At 43.5% G+C, this 22,060-nt stretch overlaps 1 protein-coding gene across 1 annotated transcript in view; it reads right to left on the reverse strand.

Moving 5' to 3' along the window:
* The window catches only part of TTC21A (tetratricopeptide repeat domain 21A), a 102,846-nt gene that overhangs the window by 26,161 nt on the left and 54,625 nt on the right, over positions 1-22,060 (reverse strand). The window contains exons 14-20 of the mRNA XM_040433794.1: positions 21,206-21,421; positions 19,687-19,925; positions 18,201-18,273; positions 14,502-14,612; positions 13,029-13,167; positions 2,977-3,080; positions 1,391-1,579 (exon numbers count right to left, since the gene is read on the reverse strand). Coding sequence (XP_040289728.1) covers positions 1,391-1,579; positions 2,977-3,080; positions 13,029-13,167; positions 14,502-14,612; positions 18,201-18,273; positions 19,687-19,925; positions 21,206-21,421 — 1,071 coding nt within the window. The remainder of the gene's footprint in view (positions 1-1,390; positions 1,580-2,976; positions 3,081-13,028; positions 13,168-14,501; positions 14,613-18,200; positions 18,274-19,686; positions 19,926-21,205; positions 21,422-22,060) is intronic.

A 22,060-nucleotide genomic window follows, 5' to 3' on the forward strand; every position in this document is an offset into this window, starting at 1 on the left:
GGCGCCTCTTCATAACTTCGTCGGATCCACCGCCAGCTATAGGGCTTTATTAAGACTGGTGTCTAAAACACCGGTTTTAATAAATGTACCCCATAGGGACAGCAAGCCTGCTAGACCCCTGGCTGCTGTAATAACCCATCAGCATTGCTCAACTGTGTTGCGGCTGCCAATGGGATAGGAGACACCGTTGGTATAATTATTGCATTAATTGGTGTCCTTCTAAATAAAACTATGCTATTGTTTTAGGGGTCCCTACATAACAGCCGACGTCAATTGCCATCAATGTACACATTGCAACTGCAAGACAATAATGTCAGAGTCCAGGAAAGATGTGGCTGCTTCTCAGAAGCATCACACATTGTTTGCAGTCCTGAGGAGCGTGGCCTTCCACAACTGGCCTCACACACAACAATCTGCACTAGAAGTCCTTGTCTAGCTCTCGTCCAGGGGTATTATTAGAACGAATGAATACATGTCCAGCTATGTGACTAGCACCGTGAGAGATTCAGGTTTGCTCCTGCCAAACCTACTGGACTCCTCCGGAAATGTGCTGACGGGATGTAACTTATAACGGGGTCACTGCAAAGCTCCGTCCTCACAGTGCCTTTAGTCAATATGAGTTTCTGTAGCAAAGTGACTGTCGTTTCAGGTGCATATACAGAATAAGCTGTTGTGTGTGTACACGAGGAACAGCACGACCTCTTACCGTTATATATGACTTGTATTATGCTTTGTTCATTTGCAGAACCTCTCTCTAATGTTCAGTTTTCCCTGATCCGTTGGGTGGAGACTAGCTGCTATGATGTCTCCCATACACAGCACACAAGGAGAAGAGGAGATCCTGCTCCCCTACGTCTCAGTGAAACACTCCCAAAACCAGTAACAGTATGGAGGCAATAATACAGCAGTACCAAACAGTGTGGATGTGTTTCTAGCAAAGGGGTTTCAGTATCTCTTTCTCTCTCACTCAGTAGATACTCTCTCCATCGCCATAGATTTCTATGGCAGCCTGTAACCTGATCCTTCAGTGAGCTGAACGTCCATTTCCTCTCTCAACATATATCTAAGCAGTAAATTAAGATTGGAAGGTGAGTGCAAGAGGCAGGGGAGTGGATGATAAGTGGAAAAAGAGGCATTTTCCTCTGATAAGATATATTACAAGGTTTGTTACATTCGCTTGTGCAACTGATTTATGCAGCGGTTGTGCCTATTCAAAGGGGTTAGCTCTGAACCTGGACATATCCCCTTCTTCAACCAGGCAGACCCTCTGAGATGAGGATTGGAGTATATCATGCTCCAATGCCATGTTCAGCTCTGAACCCGGACAACCCCTTTAATCCACAAACGCATTATAATGTTCAAAATTGCTTCCCATGTCACAAATGCTGACCTGGTTATCGGTGTCAGAGTACAATACTGCTTCCTTGTAGAATTTTAGTGCGTTTGGGTAATCCTTTTCCTCTAAGTAATAGTCAGCAAGTTGTACACAAATCTTAGAAGTTACTTGTTGTTGTCTTGTGTTCATATCTGGCTGCTCAAGAGGAACGCGTTTCAGTATCCTAGTCTGGATATCCAGGGCCTATAATAATAATAATACGGTCAGCGGTCAATATATAACTCAGAATACTTATAATTGTACACCTTAAAAGCAAGCCATTTATAAGACCATAAAATAATGGCAATTAAAGAGGACCTGTCACCGCTCCAGACATGTCAGTAACTACTTGCATTCCCCATGTAATAACAACTCTGGAGCATCAATTCTTATGACTCTGTGCCATTCCTGTATTATTCCCGCTAGAAATTTCCAAATAAATTACCGGCAGTCTGCAGTAAAGGTACTGCTGGGTGTTACCAGTAGCAGGTGTGACTGACTCTGTCCAATCAGTGCGGCTAGTGTCAGACTGAGCAGAGACCCCCCCCCCCCCCCCCCCCCCCCATTGCTAACACTCTTCTGTACCTTTACGACAAGCTGCTGCCAATTCATTCATAACTTCTAGCAGGAATAATACAGGAATGGTACAACATAGAGCCATAAGAATAGAGGCTCCAGAATTGTTATTACATGGGGGGTGCAAGTAGTTACTACAACAGACCTGTCAGGAGGGGTGACAAGTCCTCTTACCACTTGGGCCTCATGCACATGACTGTATTTTTTATCTGTTTCCAGTCAGCATTTTTTGAGGATCCCACCTGGACTCATTCATTTCATTAGGTCCACATCCGTATGCCGTAGCCAGATAGTATATGTTGCATAAAGTATATTATAACAGTGGCACCAGCTATTCCCTTATAATATACGGCACCGGGTCCGCAATCCGGAAAGTGCAGTGCGGAATGGAGGGACGGTCCCATTCAAGTTGAATAGGTCTGGATTGGTCTGCGGCAGCTGTGGTGCCCGTGCATTCGGGACAGCAAATTGCGGTCCCTGAGGCACAGAACGTCAGGCGCGCGTTCTTGTGCATGAGCCCTAAGTGTAAAACCTGGAAAAGGGTCTGGACTGCTGGAGTTAGGAGAGAGAAAGGAGGGCTCCCAACTTTAATTACTCCACTAGTTTTTTAATGAAGCTTGTAATGCTTCACCTGAGAGAGAGAGAGAGCGTAATAAGATTAGCATGACCCTCTCAGACAGAGCTCCCAGTCTGGGGACGGACAGGCAGTGCCAACCCTGAAGGGGTCACCATGATGACGGTATGAACTTTGTCCCTTTTTAGGTGCTGGTCAGTAGGCATAGGACAGCTGTTTAGGTAGTGGCCAGACGGCCTCCTAGGATTTATTTTGTACTGCCCTTGTGATTAGCTTTTTTGCCTCTGAAGTTATTCCAAATCAATAGCCGATGTGTGGAGGTGAATTCTTCATGAGCCAACCGTCTTAACCCTGAAGATGGCAGTCCTTGTGGACTACTTGATCCCCAAGCTGCCACAGTATGTCATTTCTTATAATCCATGCAAGAAGTACATTTTGTCAAGAACATTACCTTGCCTAAAGTTTCAACCACCAGTTCTTTTTTAGAGCTTTTATACGTTTGTCCAAGAAGCATAAGAAACTTGACATCATTCACCATAGAAGGTAAATCAGAAACTGAAATCAGAAAAGTTACATTAAGAAACGTTGTATTAGAAACAGGGCAGATAATATAAATGTATACATAGATATTATATTTGTACAGTTCTATGTACTGTACACAAGGTGATGGGAACATGCTTCTTAACCCCTTGGCTACCGGAGTTTTTTTTCGTTTTCATTTTTCATCCCTATTTTCCGTGAGTCATAACTTTTTTATATTTCTGGTCACATAGCTGTATGAGGGCTTATTGGCGGGACAGGTTGTACTTTCTAATGCCACCATTAATTATGGCATAAAATGTAGTGGGAAGCGGGAAAAAAATTCCAAATAGGGTGGAATTGGAAAAAAAATGCAATCACTCCACCATTTTACGGGTTTTGTTCCCACGGCGTTTTGTTTACGGCAAAACTGACCCATGCCCTTCATTCTCTGGGTCAGTACGATTACAACGATGCCCCATATGTATATTTTTTTATGTGTAAATAGTGAAAAGATAAAATTTAAACATTGAGAATTATATATTTTTTAAATCACCATATTCTGACCCCCATAACTTTTTTAGACTTATGTCTACTGAGCTGTTTAGGGGCTCATTTTTTGCGGAACAATCTGTACATTTTATTGATACCATTAATGAGTGTGACTTTTTGATCACATTTTATTGCATTTTTTGGGGTAAAAGAAGAATGAAAATGACAAATCGGCCATTTTGACCCTTTTTTCCGTTACACCATTCGCCATATTGGATTTTTTTTTTCTATTTTAATAGTATGGGCGTTTTCTATGATGTTTATATATATTGTTATTTAGGTATTTATTTTTCCGGTACTTAGATACTGATGACCTATCATCAGGATTAGAGATAAGCGAATTTCTTAAAAATTCGATACGGCCAGTTCGCCGAATTTTCCGAAACGATTTGATCTGAATTTATTCGTGGCGAATTGCGTTAAAAAACTGCTATTTCCTGGCTGCAGAGAGCCTGTATAGTGGTGTAGAACACTGTGCCTTGCAGTAACACACATATGGAGTCTGCTGTGGTAGTGAAACTATACTGTGAGTCAGTTTGACATGCAGATGACAGGCGTCGCTCTTAGAATCACTGCTCACTTCTCTTATTTGGGCAGTGACGGGGCAAAACTGACCAAATAACTAAAGTGTGAACAGGTCGATGTTAGCGCCAGGTATAAATAACTGTGAAGAAGCCCAAGATCCTACTGTAGCGTGAAAGAGCGCACTCCTTTTACACCGTCGCCAGCTGATTTCACATAGATGTCTACAGAACCTGTTCTATTAAACGCTTTTTTAAGTAGAGCCCACCGACAGAGTGGAAAGGGTGTCACCAGTAACTTTGTGTTGACGTCACTAATTATTTTGCCCTTCCTCTGATCCATTAGAACAATAACCCCCTCCTGTCTGTGGAGCATCCGCGTTCACTCGGTCAGCATTTGGTCAGTAATCAAATGTGGCCCAGTGACATAGTGTTGATTTAGCAGCAGCATGAGGAGGCCACAGAGTGGCAAGGTGACAGAGTGTGGAGGTGGCCCCCCGGTCAGACCTGCGAGAGGATGGACTATGGCGCAGATAGGCAGCAGCGCACTCACTATATAGGATGTCTCTATAGTAGTTCAGTTTGTTCTCCCTCTCAGCGCGTGTAAAAAAGGCCCCCATTTTGGACCAATAGCGAATGTCCAACAAGGTGGAGAGCCAGAAGTCATCCCTCTGCAGAATGGTGACAAATCGGCTGTCACTACCCAAGCAAGTGAGCATGCAGCCGGCCATTTGCGTAAGTGACTTGGAGGGACTCCCTGCCTCCATCTCCACTGCATACTGCCACAGTGTGCCTGGTTCATCTGCCTCGTCTTCCTCATCTCCCTCTTGCATCTCCAGCTGCTCCTGCTTCTCCTCTCCTGTCACCTGTGTAGAAAAACCACCTAATCTGCTACACATTGCTTGTGCTCCAATGTCCTCCTCCTCCAGTTCAGCCCCCACAGGGCTCATGTGGCCGTGAGATGTAGTTGCCACGTCTCCAGTCCCCTGACCAGCCAGATGTACCAGCATATGTTCCAGGACATGAAGCAGTGGAATGACGTTGTTCATCCCGTAGTCCTGGTGACTGACAAATAACGTGGCCTCCTCAAAGGGCCTGAGCAAACGGCAGGTGTCACACATGAGCTGCCACTGGCTGACATCGAATTTACACAGGGGAGTACTCCTGTCCTTTATGGCCTTTCTCTATTCGTATAGTCGGTGCAACATATGGAGGGTGGAATTCCAACGGGTGGAAACGTTGCATATCAGCCTATGTTAGGGGATGCCGTTCTGCCGCTGCAGCTCAAGAAGGGTGTGCTTGGCGGTGTACGAGTGGCTGAAGTGCATGCAAAGTTTCCTGGCCCTTTTTAGGATGTCTTGCAGATGGGTGGAAGACTTAGGAACCTCTTGACAACCAGATTGAAAACGTGTGCCATGCAGGGCGCATGGCTCAGCCCTCCTTGAGGCAACGCTGACACCATGTTCTTCCCGTTGCCAGTCACCATGGTTCCGATTTTGAGTTGTCGCAGAGACAGCCAGGATTCGATTACTTGATGAAGAACACAAAGCAGTTCCTCCCCTGTGTGACTCTGTTCGCCCAGGCAAATGAGGTGTAGGACAGCGTGACACCGCCGTGCCCTGCACATTTGGTATGCTGGAGGAGCACTGTGAATTGTCCCTGCAGTGGAGGCTGAGGACACGGTGGAGGATGAGGAGGCAGAGGAGACATTGTCGCAGGACCAACGGTGTGAGAACATGGAGGCGTAAGCGGCGTCACCTGGCCAAGTTGCTGGTTTAGCTGGGCAGGAACCACATTTACCCAGTGGGCCATAAATGAAATACAGTCAGGTCCATAAATATTGGGACATCTGCACAATTCTAACATTTTTGGCTCTATACACCACCACAATGGATTTGAAATGAAACGAACAAGATCTGCAGACTGTCAGCTTTAATTTGAGGGTATTTACATCCAAATCAGGTGAACGGTGTAGGAATTACAACAGTTTTCATATGTGCCTCCCACATGTTAAGGGACCAAAAGTAATGGGACAATTGGCTTCTCAGCTGTTCCATAGCCAAGTGTGTGTTATTCCCTCCTTATACTAATTACAATGAGCAGATAAAAGGTCCAGAGTTCATTTCAAGTGTGCTATTTGCATTTGGAATCTGTTGCTGTCAACTCTCAAGATGAGATCCAAAGAGCTGTCACTATCAGTGAAGCAAGCCATCATTAGGCTGAAAAAACAAAACAAACCCATCAGAGAGATAGCAAAAACATTAGGCGTGGCCAAAACAAGAAGGAACGCACCGGTGAGCTCAGCAACACCAAAAGACCCGGAAGACCACGGAAAACAACTGTGGTGGATGACCGAAGAATTCTTTCCCTGGTGAAGAAAACACCCTTCACAACAGTTGGCCAGATCAAGAACACTCTCCAGGAGGTAGGTGTATGTGTGTTAAAGTGAAACAATCAAGAGAAGACTTCACCAGAGTGAATACAGAGGGTTCACCACAAAATGTAAACCATTGGTGAGCCTCAAAAACAGGAAGGCCAGATTAGAGTTTGCCAAACGACATCTAAAAAAGCCTTCATGGTTCTGGAACAACATCCTATGGACAGATGAGACCAAGATCAACTTGTACCAGAGTGATGGGAAGAGAAAAGTATGAAGAAGGAAAGGAACTGCTCATGATCCTAAGCATACCACCTCATCAGTGAAGACAAAACTGGGGAAAATGTCCCAAGAACAAGCAGGAACTGAAGACAGTTGCAGTAGAGGCCTGGCAGAGCATCACCAGAGATGAAACTCAGTGATGTATTAAAAAGTGAAAGTTTGATTTATGATTATTATTATGTCCCATTACTTTTGGTCCCTTAACAAGTGGGGGGCACATATGCAAACTGTTGTAATTCCTACACCGTTCACCTGATTTGGATGTAAATACCCTCAAATTAAAGCCGACAGTCTGCAGTTAAAGCACATCTTGTTCTTTTCATTTCAAATCCATTGTGGTGGTATATTTCTAATCAGGATAGGTCATTATATCAGATTGGTGGGGGTCCGACAACCCATATCCCTACTGTTCAACTGCTTCAAGCAATGCACTTGTGCCATCCATCATGTAGTTTCCAGTACTGGCATACTGCAGCTCAGCTCTTATTCACTACCCAGTGTAAAAAGCCTTCTGCTTCTATCCACTGTAGAGTTTTTGGCACCGGTCGAAGCCCGAAACTACTGATCAGCGCAGGTGGTGAGTATCAGACCCCTACCAATGTGATATTGTTGACCTATACCATGGGTGTCAAACATGCGGCCCGCAATGAATATCTTTGCGGCCCGGCAAAGATATTCATTGCTCTAGTTACGCTTCCATAGCAGGCAGAGCGGACGGCACCAGTAACGTCACTCACTGACGTCGCGCGTCTGCTCCGCCTGCTTCATTCATAAAGTGGGTGGAGCAGGCGTCAGTGAGTGACGTTACTGCTGCCGTCCGCTCTGCCTGCTATTGAAGCTTAAGTAAGTGCTTTATTTATAAACGTGAATCCTTATCCTGTTATTAAGTTGAACTAACGCTGCCCTCTCTCATGTTCCCATGTTCCCCTGTATCCCCATAGCACTTACTTAAGCTTCAATAGCAGGCAGAGCGGACGGCAGCAGTAACGTCACTCACTGACGTCGAGCGCCTGCTCCGCCCACTTTATGAATGAAGCAGGCGGAGCAGACGCGCGACGTCAGTGAGTGACGTTACTGGTGCCGTCCGCTCTGCCTGCTATGGAAGCGTGTTCGTAAGTGCTGTGGGGATACAGGGGAACATGGGAACATGGGAGAGCGCAGCGTTAGTTCAACTTAATAACAGGATAAGGATTCACATTTATAAATACTTCGGTGAGCAGAGGGCCGGTGTATTGGGGGACACTGTTATGAGGGGGATCTGTGGATGACATATAGCAGTGTCATCCACAGATCCCCCCCATAACAGTTCCATCCACAGATCCCCCCACCTCATAACAATGCCATCCACAGATATCCCACCCCATAACAGTTCCATCCACAGATCCCCCACCTCATAACAATGCCATCCACAGATCCCCCATAACAGCACCATCCACAGATCCCCCACCCCATAACAATGCCATCCACAGATCCCCCCACCCCATAACAATGCCATCCACAGATCCCCCCACCCCATAACAATGCCATCCACAGATATCCCACCCCATAGCAGTACCATCCACAGATCCCCATAACAGTGCCATCCACAGATCCCCCATAACAGTGCCATCCACAGATCCCCCATAACAGTGCCATCAACAGATCCCCATAACAGTGCCATCCACAGATCCCCCATAACAGCACCATCCACAGATCCCCCATAACAGTGCCATCCATAGATCCCCCATAACAGTGCCATCCACAGATCCCCCATAACAGTGCCATCCACAGGTCCCCCATAACAGTGCCATCCACAGATCCCCCATAATAGTGTCATGCACAGACCACCATTAATTCAAAGCCCACCAAAAGCACAACTTTTGGTTAAAAATATTTTTTTCTTATTTTCCTCCTCAAAAACCTAGGTGCGTCTTATAGTGAAGTTTAATATTTGTATATATACAGGGAGTGCAGAATTATTAGGCAAGTTGTATTTTTGAGGATTAATTTTATTATTGAACAACCATGTTCTCAATGAACCCAAAAAACTCATTAATATCAAAGCTGAATATTTTTGGAAGTAGTTTTTAGTTTGTTTTTAGTTTTAGCTATTTTAGGGGGATATCTGTGTGTGCAGGTGACTATTACTGTGCATAATTATTAGGCAACTTAACAAAAAACAAATATATACCCATTTCAATTATTTATTTTTACCAGTGAAACCAATATAACATCTCAACATTCACAAATATACATTTCTGACATTCAAAAACAAAACAAAAACAAATCAGTGACCAATATAGCCACCTTTCTTTGCAAGGACACTCAAAAGCCTGCCATCCATGGATTCTGTCAGTGTTTTGATCTGTTCACCATGAACATTGCGTGCAGCAGCAACCACAGCCTCCCAGACACTGTTCAGAGAGGTGTACTGTTTTCCCTCCTTGTAAATCTCACATTTGATGATGGACCACAGGTTCTCAATGGGGTTCAGATCAGGTGAACAAGGAGGCCATGTCATTAGATTTTCTTCTTTTATACCCTTTCTTGCCAGCCACGCTGTGGAGTACTTGGACGCGTGTGATGGAGCATTGTCCTGCATGAAAATCATGTTTTTCTTGAAGGATGCAGACTTCTTCCTGTACCACTGCTTGAAGAAGGTGTCTTCCAGAAACTGGCAGTAGGACTGGGAGTTGAGCTTGACTCCATCCTCAACCCGAAAAGGCCCCACAAGCTCATCTTTGATGATACCAGCCCAAACCAGTACTCCACCTCCACCTTGCTGGCGTCTGAGTCGGACTGGAGCTCTCTGCCCTTTACCAATCCAGCCACGGGCCCATCCATCTGGCCCATCAAGACTCACTCTCATTTCATCAGTCCATAAAACCTTAGAAAAATCAGTCTTGAGATATTTCTTGGCCCAGTCTTGACGTTTCAGCTTGTGTGTCTTGTTCAGTGGTGGTCATCTTTCAGCCTTTCTTACCTTGGCCATGTCTCTGAGTATTGCACACCTTGTGCTTTTGGGCACTCCAGTGATGTTGCAGCTCTGAAATATGGCCAAACTGGTGGCAAGTGGCATCTTGGCAGCTGCACGTTTGACTTTTCTCAGTTCATGGGCAGTTATTTTGCGCCTTGGTTTTTCCACACGCTTCTTGCGACCCTGTTGACTATTTTGAATGAAACACTTGATTGTTCGATGATCACGCTTCAGAAGCTTTGCAATTTTAAGTGCTGCATCCCTCTGCAAGATATCTCACTATTTTTGACTTTTCTGAGCCTGTCAAGTCCTTCTTTTGACCCATTTTGCTAAAGGAAAGGAAGTTGCCTAATAATTATGCACACCTAATATAGGGTGTTGATGTCATTAGACCACACCCCTTCTCATTACAGAGATGCACATCACCTAATATGCTTAATTGGTAGTAGGCTTTCGAGCCTATACAGCTTGGAGTAAGACAACATGCATAAAGAGGATGATGTGGTCAAAATACTCATTTGCCTAATAATTCTGCACGCAGTGTATATAGGTCTCACTTGTGTTATTGGGCAACGGGATGTTGGGGGTCAGCAGTCATGAAACAACAATGTTGTTCTATGAAAATGTACGATTTTTTTTTTTTTTTTTTTTGATGCGGCCCACATAAACTTAAATTTTGTTTTTTTGGCCCATGTTAGCCTTCGAGTTTGACATGCTTGACCTATACTGAAGATAGACCATCAATATCTAAGTACTGGAAAACCCCTTTAAATATTACTCTTCTCCTCTCCCATTGATGAGTGACGTTTTCTCTCCCCGCCCTATGTGGCTCACTTTAATAATTGATCATTATAAATTCACATCTTTTTCCCTGCATATGGATTATGTACCAGTTAGGGATGAGCGAATCGACTTCGGATGAAACATCCGAAGTCAATTTGCGTAAACCTTCGTTTCAATACTGTACGGAGCGAGTGCTCTGTACAGTATTAGAATGTATTGGCTGTGATGAGCCGAAGTTATTACTTCGCGAAGTTGAGTTCAAGGTACCACTTGGAATCGAACCCAAGTTCGGGAAATGTTTTTTTACAGTATAAATCAATTTCTGAAGTTATTATCCGAAGTCTCTCATCGGAGCCAATACATTCTAATACTGTACGGAGCTTCGTACAGTATTGAAATGAAGTTTTATGCGAATTGACTTTGGATGTTTCATCCGAAGTCGATTCGCTCATCCCTAGTACCAGTCATACAATGATCTATGTAATCCGCATTGTGTTACGCACTTTATGGATATGAATTTTGCACTATAAGGCGTCAGGTATAAAATCAAAGGGTGAGATCTGGGGCAGATCCGCATCACAATTTGCAAGTAACACATGCAAAGTTTGGTGTGGAAATGCAGTGAAACAGCACTAAAATCTCTGGAAGAAATCCGAATAAACTACACTGTGGTGTGCATGTACCCTAAGAGACTTTTTTTTACTCCTTGTGGCTTAGCGGAAATTGAGTTTGGCTTTGCAGGAAAGGGGGTGTGGTTCACATGCAACGCCAAAAAATACACCAAAATGTCGGCACATTTCTGGAGCAAAAGTAAGTCAACAAATAGGTGGTGTAAGCTCAGTCTAGACAGTCTGTAGGTGATCCCATATTTATCAGCCAGCATCAGCCCCTGTGATAAATCTGTCTGCCTAAAGGGCCGAGAATCCTAAATATAATCTCTAGCGAGCGTTCATAGGAACGCTCGTCAGCGATTATCTGGCAGTGTAAATGTACCGGCGATTTCCCGATGTATGAGCAAAACGCTTGTTCATCGAGTAATCTGATGGTTTGTGCGCACACAAAAATAGTCGTTTGCTGGCATCAGATTGTACTGTGTAATCAAGATCCGCTGCTGGCAAACAATGAATTGGTATGGAGAAGAGTGATGGCATTAGTGATCGCTCCTCCCCATACTCTGGAGGAGATTGGTTCATGCACTGATCTCCTCCACCAGTGAGCAGCAGAACGCTTCTTTCTCGCCAATCTTCTGGTCTGTCGTCCCATGTAAAGGGACCTTAAGTTTACACTGCCTTACCTTTAGACAGTATTGTTGAATCAGCCCCATTGTCCCAGTTAGTTTTTGAGTACTTTGTATTAGGCCTCTTTCACACTTGCGTTGTTGGGATCCGGCGTGCACTTCCGTTCCGGGGGTTTCCCGCCGGATCCGGAAAAACGCAAGTGTACTGAAAGCATTTGAAGACGGAGCCGTCTTCAAAATGCTTTCAGTGTTACTATGGCAGCCAGGACGCTATTAAAGTCCTGGTTGCCATAGTAGGAGCGGGGAGCAGGGGAGCGGTATACTTACAGTCCGTGCGGCTCCCGGGGCGCTCCAGAATGACGTCAGAGCGCCCCATGCGCATGGATGATGTGATCCATGTGATCACGTGATCCATGCGCTTGGAGCGCCCTGACGTCACTCTGGAGCGCCCGGGGAGCCGCACGGACGGTAAGTATACTGCTCCCCCGCTCCCCGCTACACTTTACCATGGCTGCCAGGACTTTAGCGTCCCGGCAGCCATGGTAACCATTCAGAAAAAGCTAAATGTCGGGTCCGGCAATGCGCCGAAATGACGTTTAGCTTAAGGCCGGATCCGGATCAATGCCTTTCAATGGGCATTAATTCCGGATCCGGCCTTGCGGCAAGTGTTCAGGATTTTTGGCCGGAGCAAAAAGCGCAGCATGCTGCGGTATTTTCTCCGGCCAAAAAACGTTCCGTTCCGGAACTGAAGACATCCTGATGCATCCTGAACGGATTTCACTCCATTCAGAATGCATTAGGATAATCCTGATCAGGATTCTTCCGGCATAGAGCCCCGACGACGGAACTCTATGCCGGAAAAAAAGAACGCAAGTGTGAAAGAGCCCTAAGTACTTTTATTTTATCAAAATTCCGTTTTTGTCAGCAGATGTTTTTAAAAAGTACACACACACATTATATATATATATATATATATATATATATATATATATATATATATATAAAACAAGACATGATCATCGAATAAAAATATAGTTTTATGTTGGTGAAATACACTGCCTACAATCTGTCAGGTTTGTCAAGAATGGAAAGCCCAATTTTTTAACATAAAACTACTCTAACATTTCCATGCTTCATGTTTGATAAATTCATTCTTATCACTTCACTATTATTCCCCCATAAATAATAATAACTATGTTAGATTATACTATAACAACCAAATCATGTCAATGTCCTCTTCCAATATAGTATGGAAACAGTGTGTGAAGAAACCTACCAGGCCCATGATCTAGAGCTCGCTGGAGAAGACTTTCTGCCTTGTTGTAATTTTTGAGTTTAAGGAAAAGTTCTGCAAGATCACTGTATAAGAAACCTTCAGGACTCATCTTCAGTGCTGCTTCGTAATAGTTTATTGCCTGCAGCAGGATAAAGGCAATGTAAGCAGGAGAACAGTAATACAACATCACTGTAAGGCCTCATGCACACAACCATGTCCACACTGCGGTCTGCAAACCACGGATACCTTCCATGTGCACTCCACCCATATGGACAAGAATGGGACGTGTTCTATAACTTGTGGAATGGACATATGTATGTCCGTATTTTTTGGGGACCCATAGAGTTGAATGGGTCTATGTGCTATGCACAAAAAATGCGGATCAGACAAGGATACAAAATGCGGTTGTGTGCATGAGGCCTAAATGCAACAGGCTCTTCTAACATGGGTTATGATGAGATCAATGAATTAACTCTTTGTTTAGTAATCTGCACTTTATGGGTTTGCAAAAAATAGTGATGATCATCCCCTGTGGGTATTCAAATATATGTAATTTTCCAGTTTCATAATTTGTAAAAAATAAAAAAGACAAAAATGCCACATGTGAATTGAGCCTTAGTCCTGTTGGTGGTAACTGTCCATCCATGAGCAAACACACTGCAAAATGATCATTTCAATATTGCTTTACTATTGGGTCATCAGGAACTAGGGAATGTGAGTCAACGGAAAATATATCCTCGCATAACCCAGAACTATTAATGATTGCACTGAATAACTCATGCTGCATTAAAGGGGTGTTCTGGGAGTCAAATACTGATGGCCTATCCTCAGGATGGGTCATCAATATCTGATTGGTCGGGTTATGACACCTGGCACCCCACCAATCAGCTGTGGGGCTCCTGTGAGTGCCGTGGCCTCTTCCTAGACCAGTGACGTCATGTTAATTTGTTACCTGGCCTACTCGCAGCTCAGTCCCATTCAAATGTATAGACCTGTGCAGCAATACCAAGCGCAGCCGCTATACAATGTACAACGCAGTGCTTAGTATGCTGCGAACAACACTCACAGTAGCGCCGCGGCCTCTTTAAACAGTTGACTGTTGGGGGGGGGGGGCAAAAGTCGGAACCCTCACCAATCCTGAGGATAGGCCATCAACATTGAACTCTTGGAAAACTCCTTTAAAAGGATTGTCCTACATTTAAAGAGGTTGGCTCATCAAAGCCATTGGTGGCCCATCACTAAGATTTACCACCAATGTTCCATTGGAGGGGGTGACATCTGTAAATCCTGCTGATTGCTACAGCTAGGAAAGCCCCTTGCCACTTCATCTCATGACAACGATGCTCCATGTTGTTGTTGTCCCAGAGTAAGTTGGCTGGAGACGACATGTCACAATGCTTTTCTAGAACTACTGACAAATCAAAGTTCTTTAAATGATAAGTGCATAAAAAAATAACTGAAATCTCCAAAAACCTTTTTATACTGGTGAGTTTTTACTAGGGACAGGCCGACTCTTTTCGCTAGTGTTGCATCACTGGGCTTCTTCCGTTGTGCTTGATCATACACCTCCAAGGCTTTCTCTGGCTGATAAAAAAACATATAAAATGAGAAAATTATGCTTCTCTAGGACGAATACAATTATTACTGACTTCACAAGGTAGGAGTCTATAGTTAAATACTGAAATTTGCAGGTTTCATAGGGGCCTTCATCTTGACTGTTAATGTAAACTGTATCTCATAGGGCATTTATGTGCGGCAACCTGTGTCTCGTATCTGATTTAATTTTCTCCGCACTTTGCTAAATGTTGATTATATATATATATATACAGTACAGACCAAAAGTTTGGGCACACCTTCTCATTCAAAGGGCCAGATTTATCATTCCTCTGACAGCTCACTCCACTTTAACATATGGCTAAAGTCAGTTTTAGCCAAGTCAGATTTATGATCGGCCCTTTAAGACTATAATAAATGTGGTTTGACGGTAGCAGTTTATCCGTCAGTAAGCAGCTTTACAAAAGTCGCACATCTTGATGAAAAAGTCGCACGTTTTTATGAAAAAGTCGCATGTTCTATTAAAAAGTCTCATAAGATAAGCATGGTCCTCGCTGGAGTGAAATTGGGACTTTTTTGCGACTTTTTTGCGACTTTTTAAAAAAGTCGCAATAGTAAATTTGTCTTGCCAATCATTTGCATAAGGCAAAACGCCCATTTTCTCAAAACTGGAGTGCTTAGCGCTTGCCTTCAAAAAGTCGCAAAAAAGTCGCAAAATTTTGATTTGCGCATTTTTTTGCGACTTTTTGACTCCATAAAAGTGACTTAGCCTAATGATATATCTGGCCCAAAGAGTTTTCTTTATTTTCATGACTATGAAAATTGTAGATTCACACTGAAGGCATCAAAACTATGAATTAACACATGTGGAATTACACTGCGTGCAGAATTATTAGGCAAATGAGTATTTTGACCACATCATCCTCTTTATGCATGTTGTCTTACTCCAAGCTGTATAGGCTCGAAAGCCTACTACCAATTAAGCATATTAGGTGATGTGCATCTCTGTAATGAGAAGGGGTGTGGTCTAATGACATCAACACCCTATATTAGGTGTGCATAATTATTAGGCAACTTCCTTTCCTTTGGCAAAATGGGTCAAAAGAAGGACTTGACAGGCTCAGAAAAGTAAAAAATAGTGAGATATCTTGCAGAGGGATGCAGCACTCTTAAAATTGCAAAGCTTCTGAAGCGTGATCATCGAACAATCAAGCGTTTCATTCAAAATAGTCAACAGGGTCGCAAGAAGCGTGTGGAAAAACCAAGGCGCAAAATAACTGCCCATGAACTGAGAAAAGTCAAGCGTGCAGCTGCCAAGATGTCACTTGCCACCAGTTTGGCCATATTTCAGAGCTGCAACATCACTGGAGTGCCCAAAAGCACAAGGTGTGCAATACTCAGAGACATGGCCAAGGTAAAAAAGGCTGAAAGACGACCACCACTGAACAAGACATACAAGCTGAAACGTCAAGACTGGGCCAAGAAATATCTCAAGACTGATTTTTCTAAGGTTTTATGGACTGATGAAATGAGAGTGAGTCTTGATGGGCCAGATGGATGGGCCCGTGGCTGGATTGGTAAAGGGCAGAGAGCTCCAGTCCGACTCAGACGCCAGCAAGGTGGAGGTGGAGTACTGGTTTGGGCTGGTATCATCAAAGATGAGCTTGTGGGGCCTTTTCGGGTTGAGGATGGAGTCAAGCTCAACTCCCAGTCCTACTGCAGTTTCTGGAAGACACCTTCTTCAAGCAGTGGTACAGGAAGAAGTCTGCATCCTTCAAGAAAAACATGATTTTCATGCAGGACAATGCTCCATCACACGCGTCCAAGTACTCCACAGCGTGGCTGGCAAGAAAGGGTATAAAAGAAGAAAATCTAATGACATGGCCTCCTTGTTCACCTGATCTGAACCCCATTGAGAACCTGTGGTCCATCATCAAATGTGAGATTTACAAGGAGGGAAAACAGTACACCTCTCTGAACAGTGTCTGGGAGGCTGTGGTTGCTGCTGCACGCAATGTTGATGGTGAACAGATCAAAACACTGACAGAATCCATGGATGGCAGGCTTTTGAGTGTCCTTGCAAAGAAAGGTGGCTATATTGGTCACTGATTTGTTTTTGCTTTGTTTTTGAATGTCAGAAATGTATATTTGTGAATGTTGAGATGTTATATTGGTTTCACTGGTAAAAATAAATAATTGAAATGTGTATATATTTGTTTTTTGTTAAGTTGCCTAATAATTATGCACAGTAATAGTCACCTGCACACACAGATATCCCCCTAAAATAGCTAAAACTAAAAACAAACTAAAAACTACTTCCAAAAATATTCAGCTTTGATATTAATGAGTTTTTTGGGTTCATTGAGAACATGGTTGTTGTTCAATAATAAAATTAATCCTCAAAAATACAACTTGCCTAATAATTCTGCACTCCCTGTATATACATAACAAACAAGTGTGAAACAACTGAAAATATGTCATATTCTAGGTTCTTCAAAGTAGCCACCTTTTGCTTTGATTACTGCTTTGCACACTCTTAGCATTCCCTTGATGAGCTTCAAGAGGTAGTCCCCTGAAATGGTTTTCACTTCACAGGTGTGCCTTGTCAGGTTTAATAAGTGTGATTTCTTGCCTTATAAATGGGGTTGGGACCATCAGTTGCGTTGAGGAGAAGTCAGGTGGATACACAGCTGATAGTCCTACTGAATAGACTGTTAGAATTTGTATTATGGCAAGAAAAAAGCAGCTAAGTGAAGAAAAACGAGTGGCCATCATTACGAAATGAAGGTCAGTCAGTCAGCCGAAAAATTGGGAAAACTTTGAAAGTAAGGGCTATTTGACCATGAAGGAGAGTGATGGGGTGCTGCGCCAGATGACCTGGCCTCCACAGTCACCGGACCTGAACCCAATCGAGATGGTTTGGGGTGAGCTGGACCGCAGAGTGAAGGCAAAAGGGCCAACAAGTGCTAAGCATCTCTGGGAACTCCTTCAAGAGTGTTGGAAGACCATTTCAGGGGACTACCTCTTGAAGGTCATCAAGAGAATGCCAAGAGTGTGCAAAGCAGTAATCAAAGCAAAAGGTGGCTACTTTGAAGAACCTAGAATATGACATATTTTCAGTTGTTTCACACTTGTTTGTTATGTATATAATTCCACATGTGTTAATTCATAGTTTTGATGCCTTCATAGTCATGAAAATAAAGAAAACTCTTTGAATGAGAAGGTGTGTCCAAACTTTTGGTCTGTACTGTATATATGTTGTATACGTTGTCTTTGCCACCTAGACGAGACATGTAGGTAGGGGGTTGTGATGTAGAGACTCTTTATTGCTAAAAACTAACCTCACTGCAAGAGGCATAATGTGAAGTCTCTGGAAACTGGTCCCCCATAGACTGATGACATCACAGGCGACTACAGGTATGCTATATAAAAGCTATATATGCCATAAAAAGTGTTCCACTATAAAATGAGACAATCATACAATTCTAGATCTCTTACATGGCATCTGGGGCAGAGGGTTTCTTTACTATAGGGCCTGGCTGTCACCACAGCCTCTGGTTCCACTATTCATGCTCCATACACTATAGTGAACTCATGAGTTACTGCTACAAGACATACCTCTTGAATATTGATGTAGGCATCTCCCAGGAGAAGACTTGTGTGTGCACTTGGCAGTTGTTCACTCAGCTCCCTGTCAAGAAAATCGACATAACACTGGTTTCTAGTAGTTAACTGCAATTTTTTTTTCAAGCCCACTTATCCCCTGTTAGGGTCCATTCACACGTCCGTGGTGTATTGCGGATCCGCAATACACCCGGCCGGCACCCCCCATAGAACTGCCTATTCTTGTCCACAAGAATTGCGGACAAGAATAGGACATGTTCTATTTTTTTGGCGGAACCGCGTCCCGGAAGTTCGGGGCCGTGCTCCGGAAATGCGGATGCGGAGAGCACATAGTGTGCTCTCCGCATCCTGTTCTGCCCAATTGCGAATGAATGGGTCCGCACCCGTTCCCGATATTGCGGAACGGATGCGGACCCATTTGCAGACGTGTGAATAGACCCTAAGGCTGAGGCTACACACAGAGTTTTTGTAGCAGGATTTTTTCCAATTTACAAATTTCAATTTCCAAAAATATCCAGCTACAGCTGTCGTCCAAAGGAACAATTTAAAGGGATCTGTCACCAGGCACAATAGGTTTCACTTAGTGATCTATTTAGGTTTACTTAAGATCTATTCCTTTATTCTTTTAATTGATATTTAATAGGTTTCACTTAGTGATCTATTCCTTCATTCTTTTAATTGATATGCAAATGAGAAGCTAAAGGGATTATACCATAAACTAAAAAAAAGTTTATTTTCATCCATATCTCTAACTCCTGTTCCTCTCATGCTTCCTGGTTTGTCAGGGGTCTTCTGTCCCATCATGCCTTAGGGCAGTGAAATGTGTCCTGACATCAGCAGATCATGTGACACTAACCACGCCCCTTGTTCCTACTAATAGGGCTTCCTGCGTCCTACATTACAAGGCTCCACTCCAGGACATAATCAACAGCAACTGGAAATCAAAACGGATTTGCCACAGAGTGCAATGGTAGGCTAATCATTTTTGAAAAAGGCAGTTTTGATAAATGGTGGTATTTGGGGAAAGTGATATAACAGCGATATCTGTTGGGCGGGATACATTTATATTAGTGGGACAACTCCTTTAAGTGCACCCAGGGCGGTTTCAAGCCACTCTGCGCACCCATGCTAACCCTGCTTCCTCTACCAGCCCCTCCCTCCCTTTCTTGATTGCAGGAGCCTGGCCCTGTCATTATAGTCAAGATGTAGGGGAAGGGGCCGGCAGAGGAAGCAGAAGGAGCAACTTCCTTCAAGTTGCATCAACTTGGTGCATTAATGTGGACTGCAGCTGTCACTTAATAGTTAAAATAGACCACCACTTTATGAGACAGGAATGGCTATTTAAAGGGACAATCCAGGATTAGGGACTGTGAATGTGAAAGTGCCACTGTTTTTGGAAAATGCACAGCCCTATTTCTACTCCGAGACAATCGCTTTAAGTCACTAGGAGTTAAAGGAGCAAGCCTTGATGTATATTTACCTATAGCAAGCAATGTATAACTTCTTATCCATTCGAACTTTGAGGTAGATGTCGGCCATCTTTTTCTTGACCTCAGTGTAGTAGGGCTGGGTTGGCTTGACGTCTCTTAGCATGCTTAATGCCATTTCCACATCGCCCTTACTAAGGCACATATCTGCATTGGCCACAACAATTCGGATCTCCTCTGGGGTGTCGCGGAATGCATGCACTGCATCTTGTATTATCTTTGTAGCTTCATGCTAAAACAGAAGATCCATGTTTCATGCAGTCAGTTTAAACCATTATATCTTGTGAAGAGCAATGTGCTGTTTTTATTCCTTTCTGGTGACTCGCTCTTCTATCAAACCTCTTATTTCAGAGAATTAGGGGTCCCAATGGGAGCAACAACGCTGCAGTGAACAGCTCAGTCCGCAACAAAGTAGATGGAGGTGTCCACTTCCAGCGCTGGAGCTATCACTTCAAAAAAGGTGGACAACCCCTTTATTTTAGGGGTCTGGTCTAAATGAATTTAGAGATCTGAATTAATGAAGGCATCTGCATTAACGTAGGGATTTGGTATGGGGTCTGAATTTAGGGGCCCAGGGTCTGACTAATTGTGGAATCTGACGTCTGGGGTCTGAAATAATTTTGCTGTATAAGGGTACTTTCACACTTGCGGCAGAGGATTCCGGCAATCCGGACGCAAACTGATGGCATTTGTCAGACGGATCCGAATGCGGATCTGTCTGACAAATGCATTGAAATACCAGATCCGTCTCTCCGGTGTCATCCGGAAAAACGGATCCGGTGTTAATTTTTTTTTGCTTTTATAAAGGTCTGCGCATGCACAGACCAGAAAGCCGGATCCATTTTGCCAGAACACTTAATGCCGGATCCAGCACGAATACACTTCAATGTAAATTAATGCCAGATCCGGCATTCCGGCAAGTGATCAGTATTTTTGGCCGAAAAGAAAACTGCAGCATGCTGCGGTATTTTCTCCATCCAAAAAACGTAAGAGGGACTGAACTAATGCATCCTGATGTATACTGAACGGAACGCTCTCCATTCAGAATGCATTAGGATAAAACTGATCAGTTCTTTTCCAGTATAGAGCTCCTGTGACAGAACTCAATACCAGAAAACAAAAACGCTAGTGTGAAAGTACCCTAAGGTCTAATTTAACCGTAGAGATATGTGTGGCGTCTAAATTAGTGTGGCAGTGTGGGGTCTAAATTCATTTTGGTAGTTTGATGTAATTACTTTTATATTATTTAAATAATTACTGTTATTTCACACAACTTTGCATTAACCAATAGTACAGGCAACAAAAGAAACTTTGTAATATATCTTATCAGAGAAAAAGAGCTCTTTTCTTTTTCCCGTTTATTATTCTGCTTTAAAATGAAGAACAGTTTTTCCCAGTACAGCACAGGACAAAGAAAACAACAACATTGACACAGTGAAATTCTAATTTAACCCGCTCACAAATGAACTTAAAATAATTTATGTTCTTTAGAGAAATAAGAAAAGATCTTACCTGTTCTCCATTTAAACGAAGAAGTTCTGCAAGTTCCAGATAAACAGAGGCACGCTCACTAATGCTGAGAGTGCCTGCGTTTCCTCTGGTGGATGCTGCTCTCTTCATTTCGGGCAGGCTCATACACATCCTTAACATCTGCGTTGCTTCTGCTAGCTTTCCTGTCTGTTTTAAGACTCTTGCTTTAATCAGATGATAAAATGGATGTTCTCTCATCTAAAAACACAGAAAATAAATCAGATGTAATATTATAAAATAAGTTGAAGAAAAATGTGGACTTTGCCTAAACCAGTAGCACATGATACATCTTCCATTCCTAATCGAAATCTCTTCCACACTCATCTTCTATCAGGACTAATCTTCATAATATAAACCGTTCACTCTTGATCGTTTAAAGGGCATCGGTCAGCAGATTTGTACCTATGACACTGGCTGACCTGTTACATGTGCGCTTGGCAGCTGAAGGCATCTGTGTTGGTCCCATGTTCATATGTGCCCGCACTGCTGAGAAAAATGATGCTTTAATAGATGCAAATGAGTCTCTAGGAGCAACGGGGGCGTTGCCATTACACCTAGAGGCTCTGCTCTCTCTGCAACTGCCGCATCCTCTCCACTTGACGGGTTCAGGTGTGATGATGTTTCTACTACCCAGCCCTGTCATTAAAGGTGGAGAAGGCGTGGCAGTTGCAGAGAGAGCAGAGCCTCTAGGTGTAACAGTAACGCCCCCGTTGCTCCTAGAGACTCATTTGCATATATTAAAACATCATTATTCTCAGCAGTGCGGGCACATATGAACATGGGACCAACACAGATGCCTTCAGCTGCCAAGCGCACATGTAACAGGTCAGCCAGTGT

This window comes from Bufo bufo, chromosome 5, assembly GCF_905171765.1.
Source record: "Bufo bufo chromosome 5, aBufBuf1.1, whole genome shotgun sequence".
Taxonomy (NCBI): Eukaryota; Metazoa; Chordata; class Amphibia; order Anura; family Bufonidae; genus Bufo; species Bufo bufo.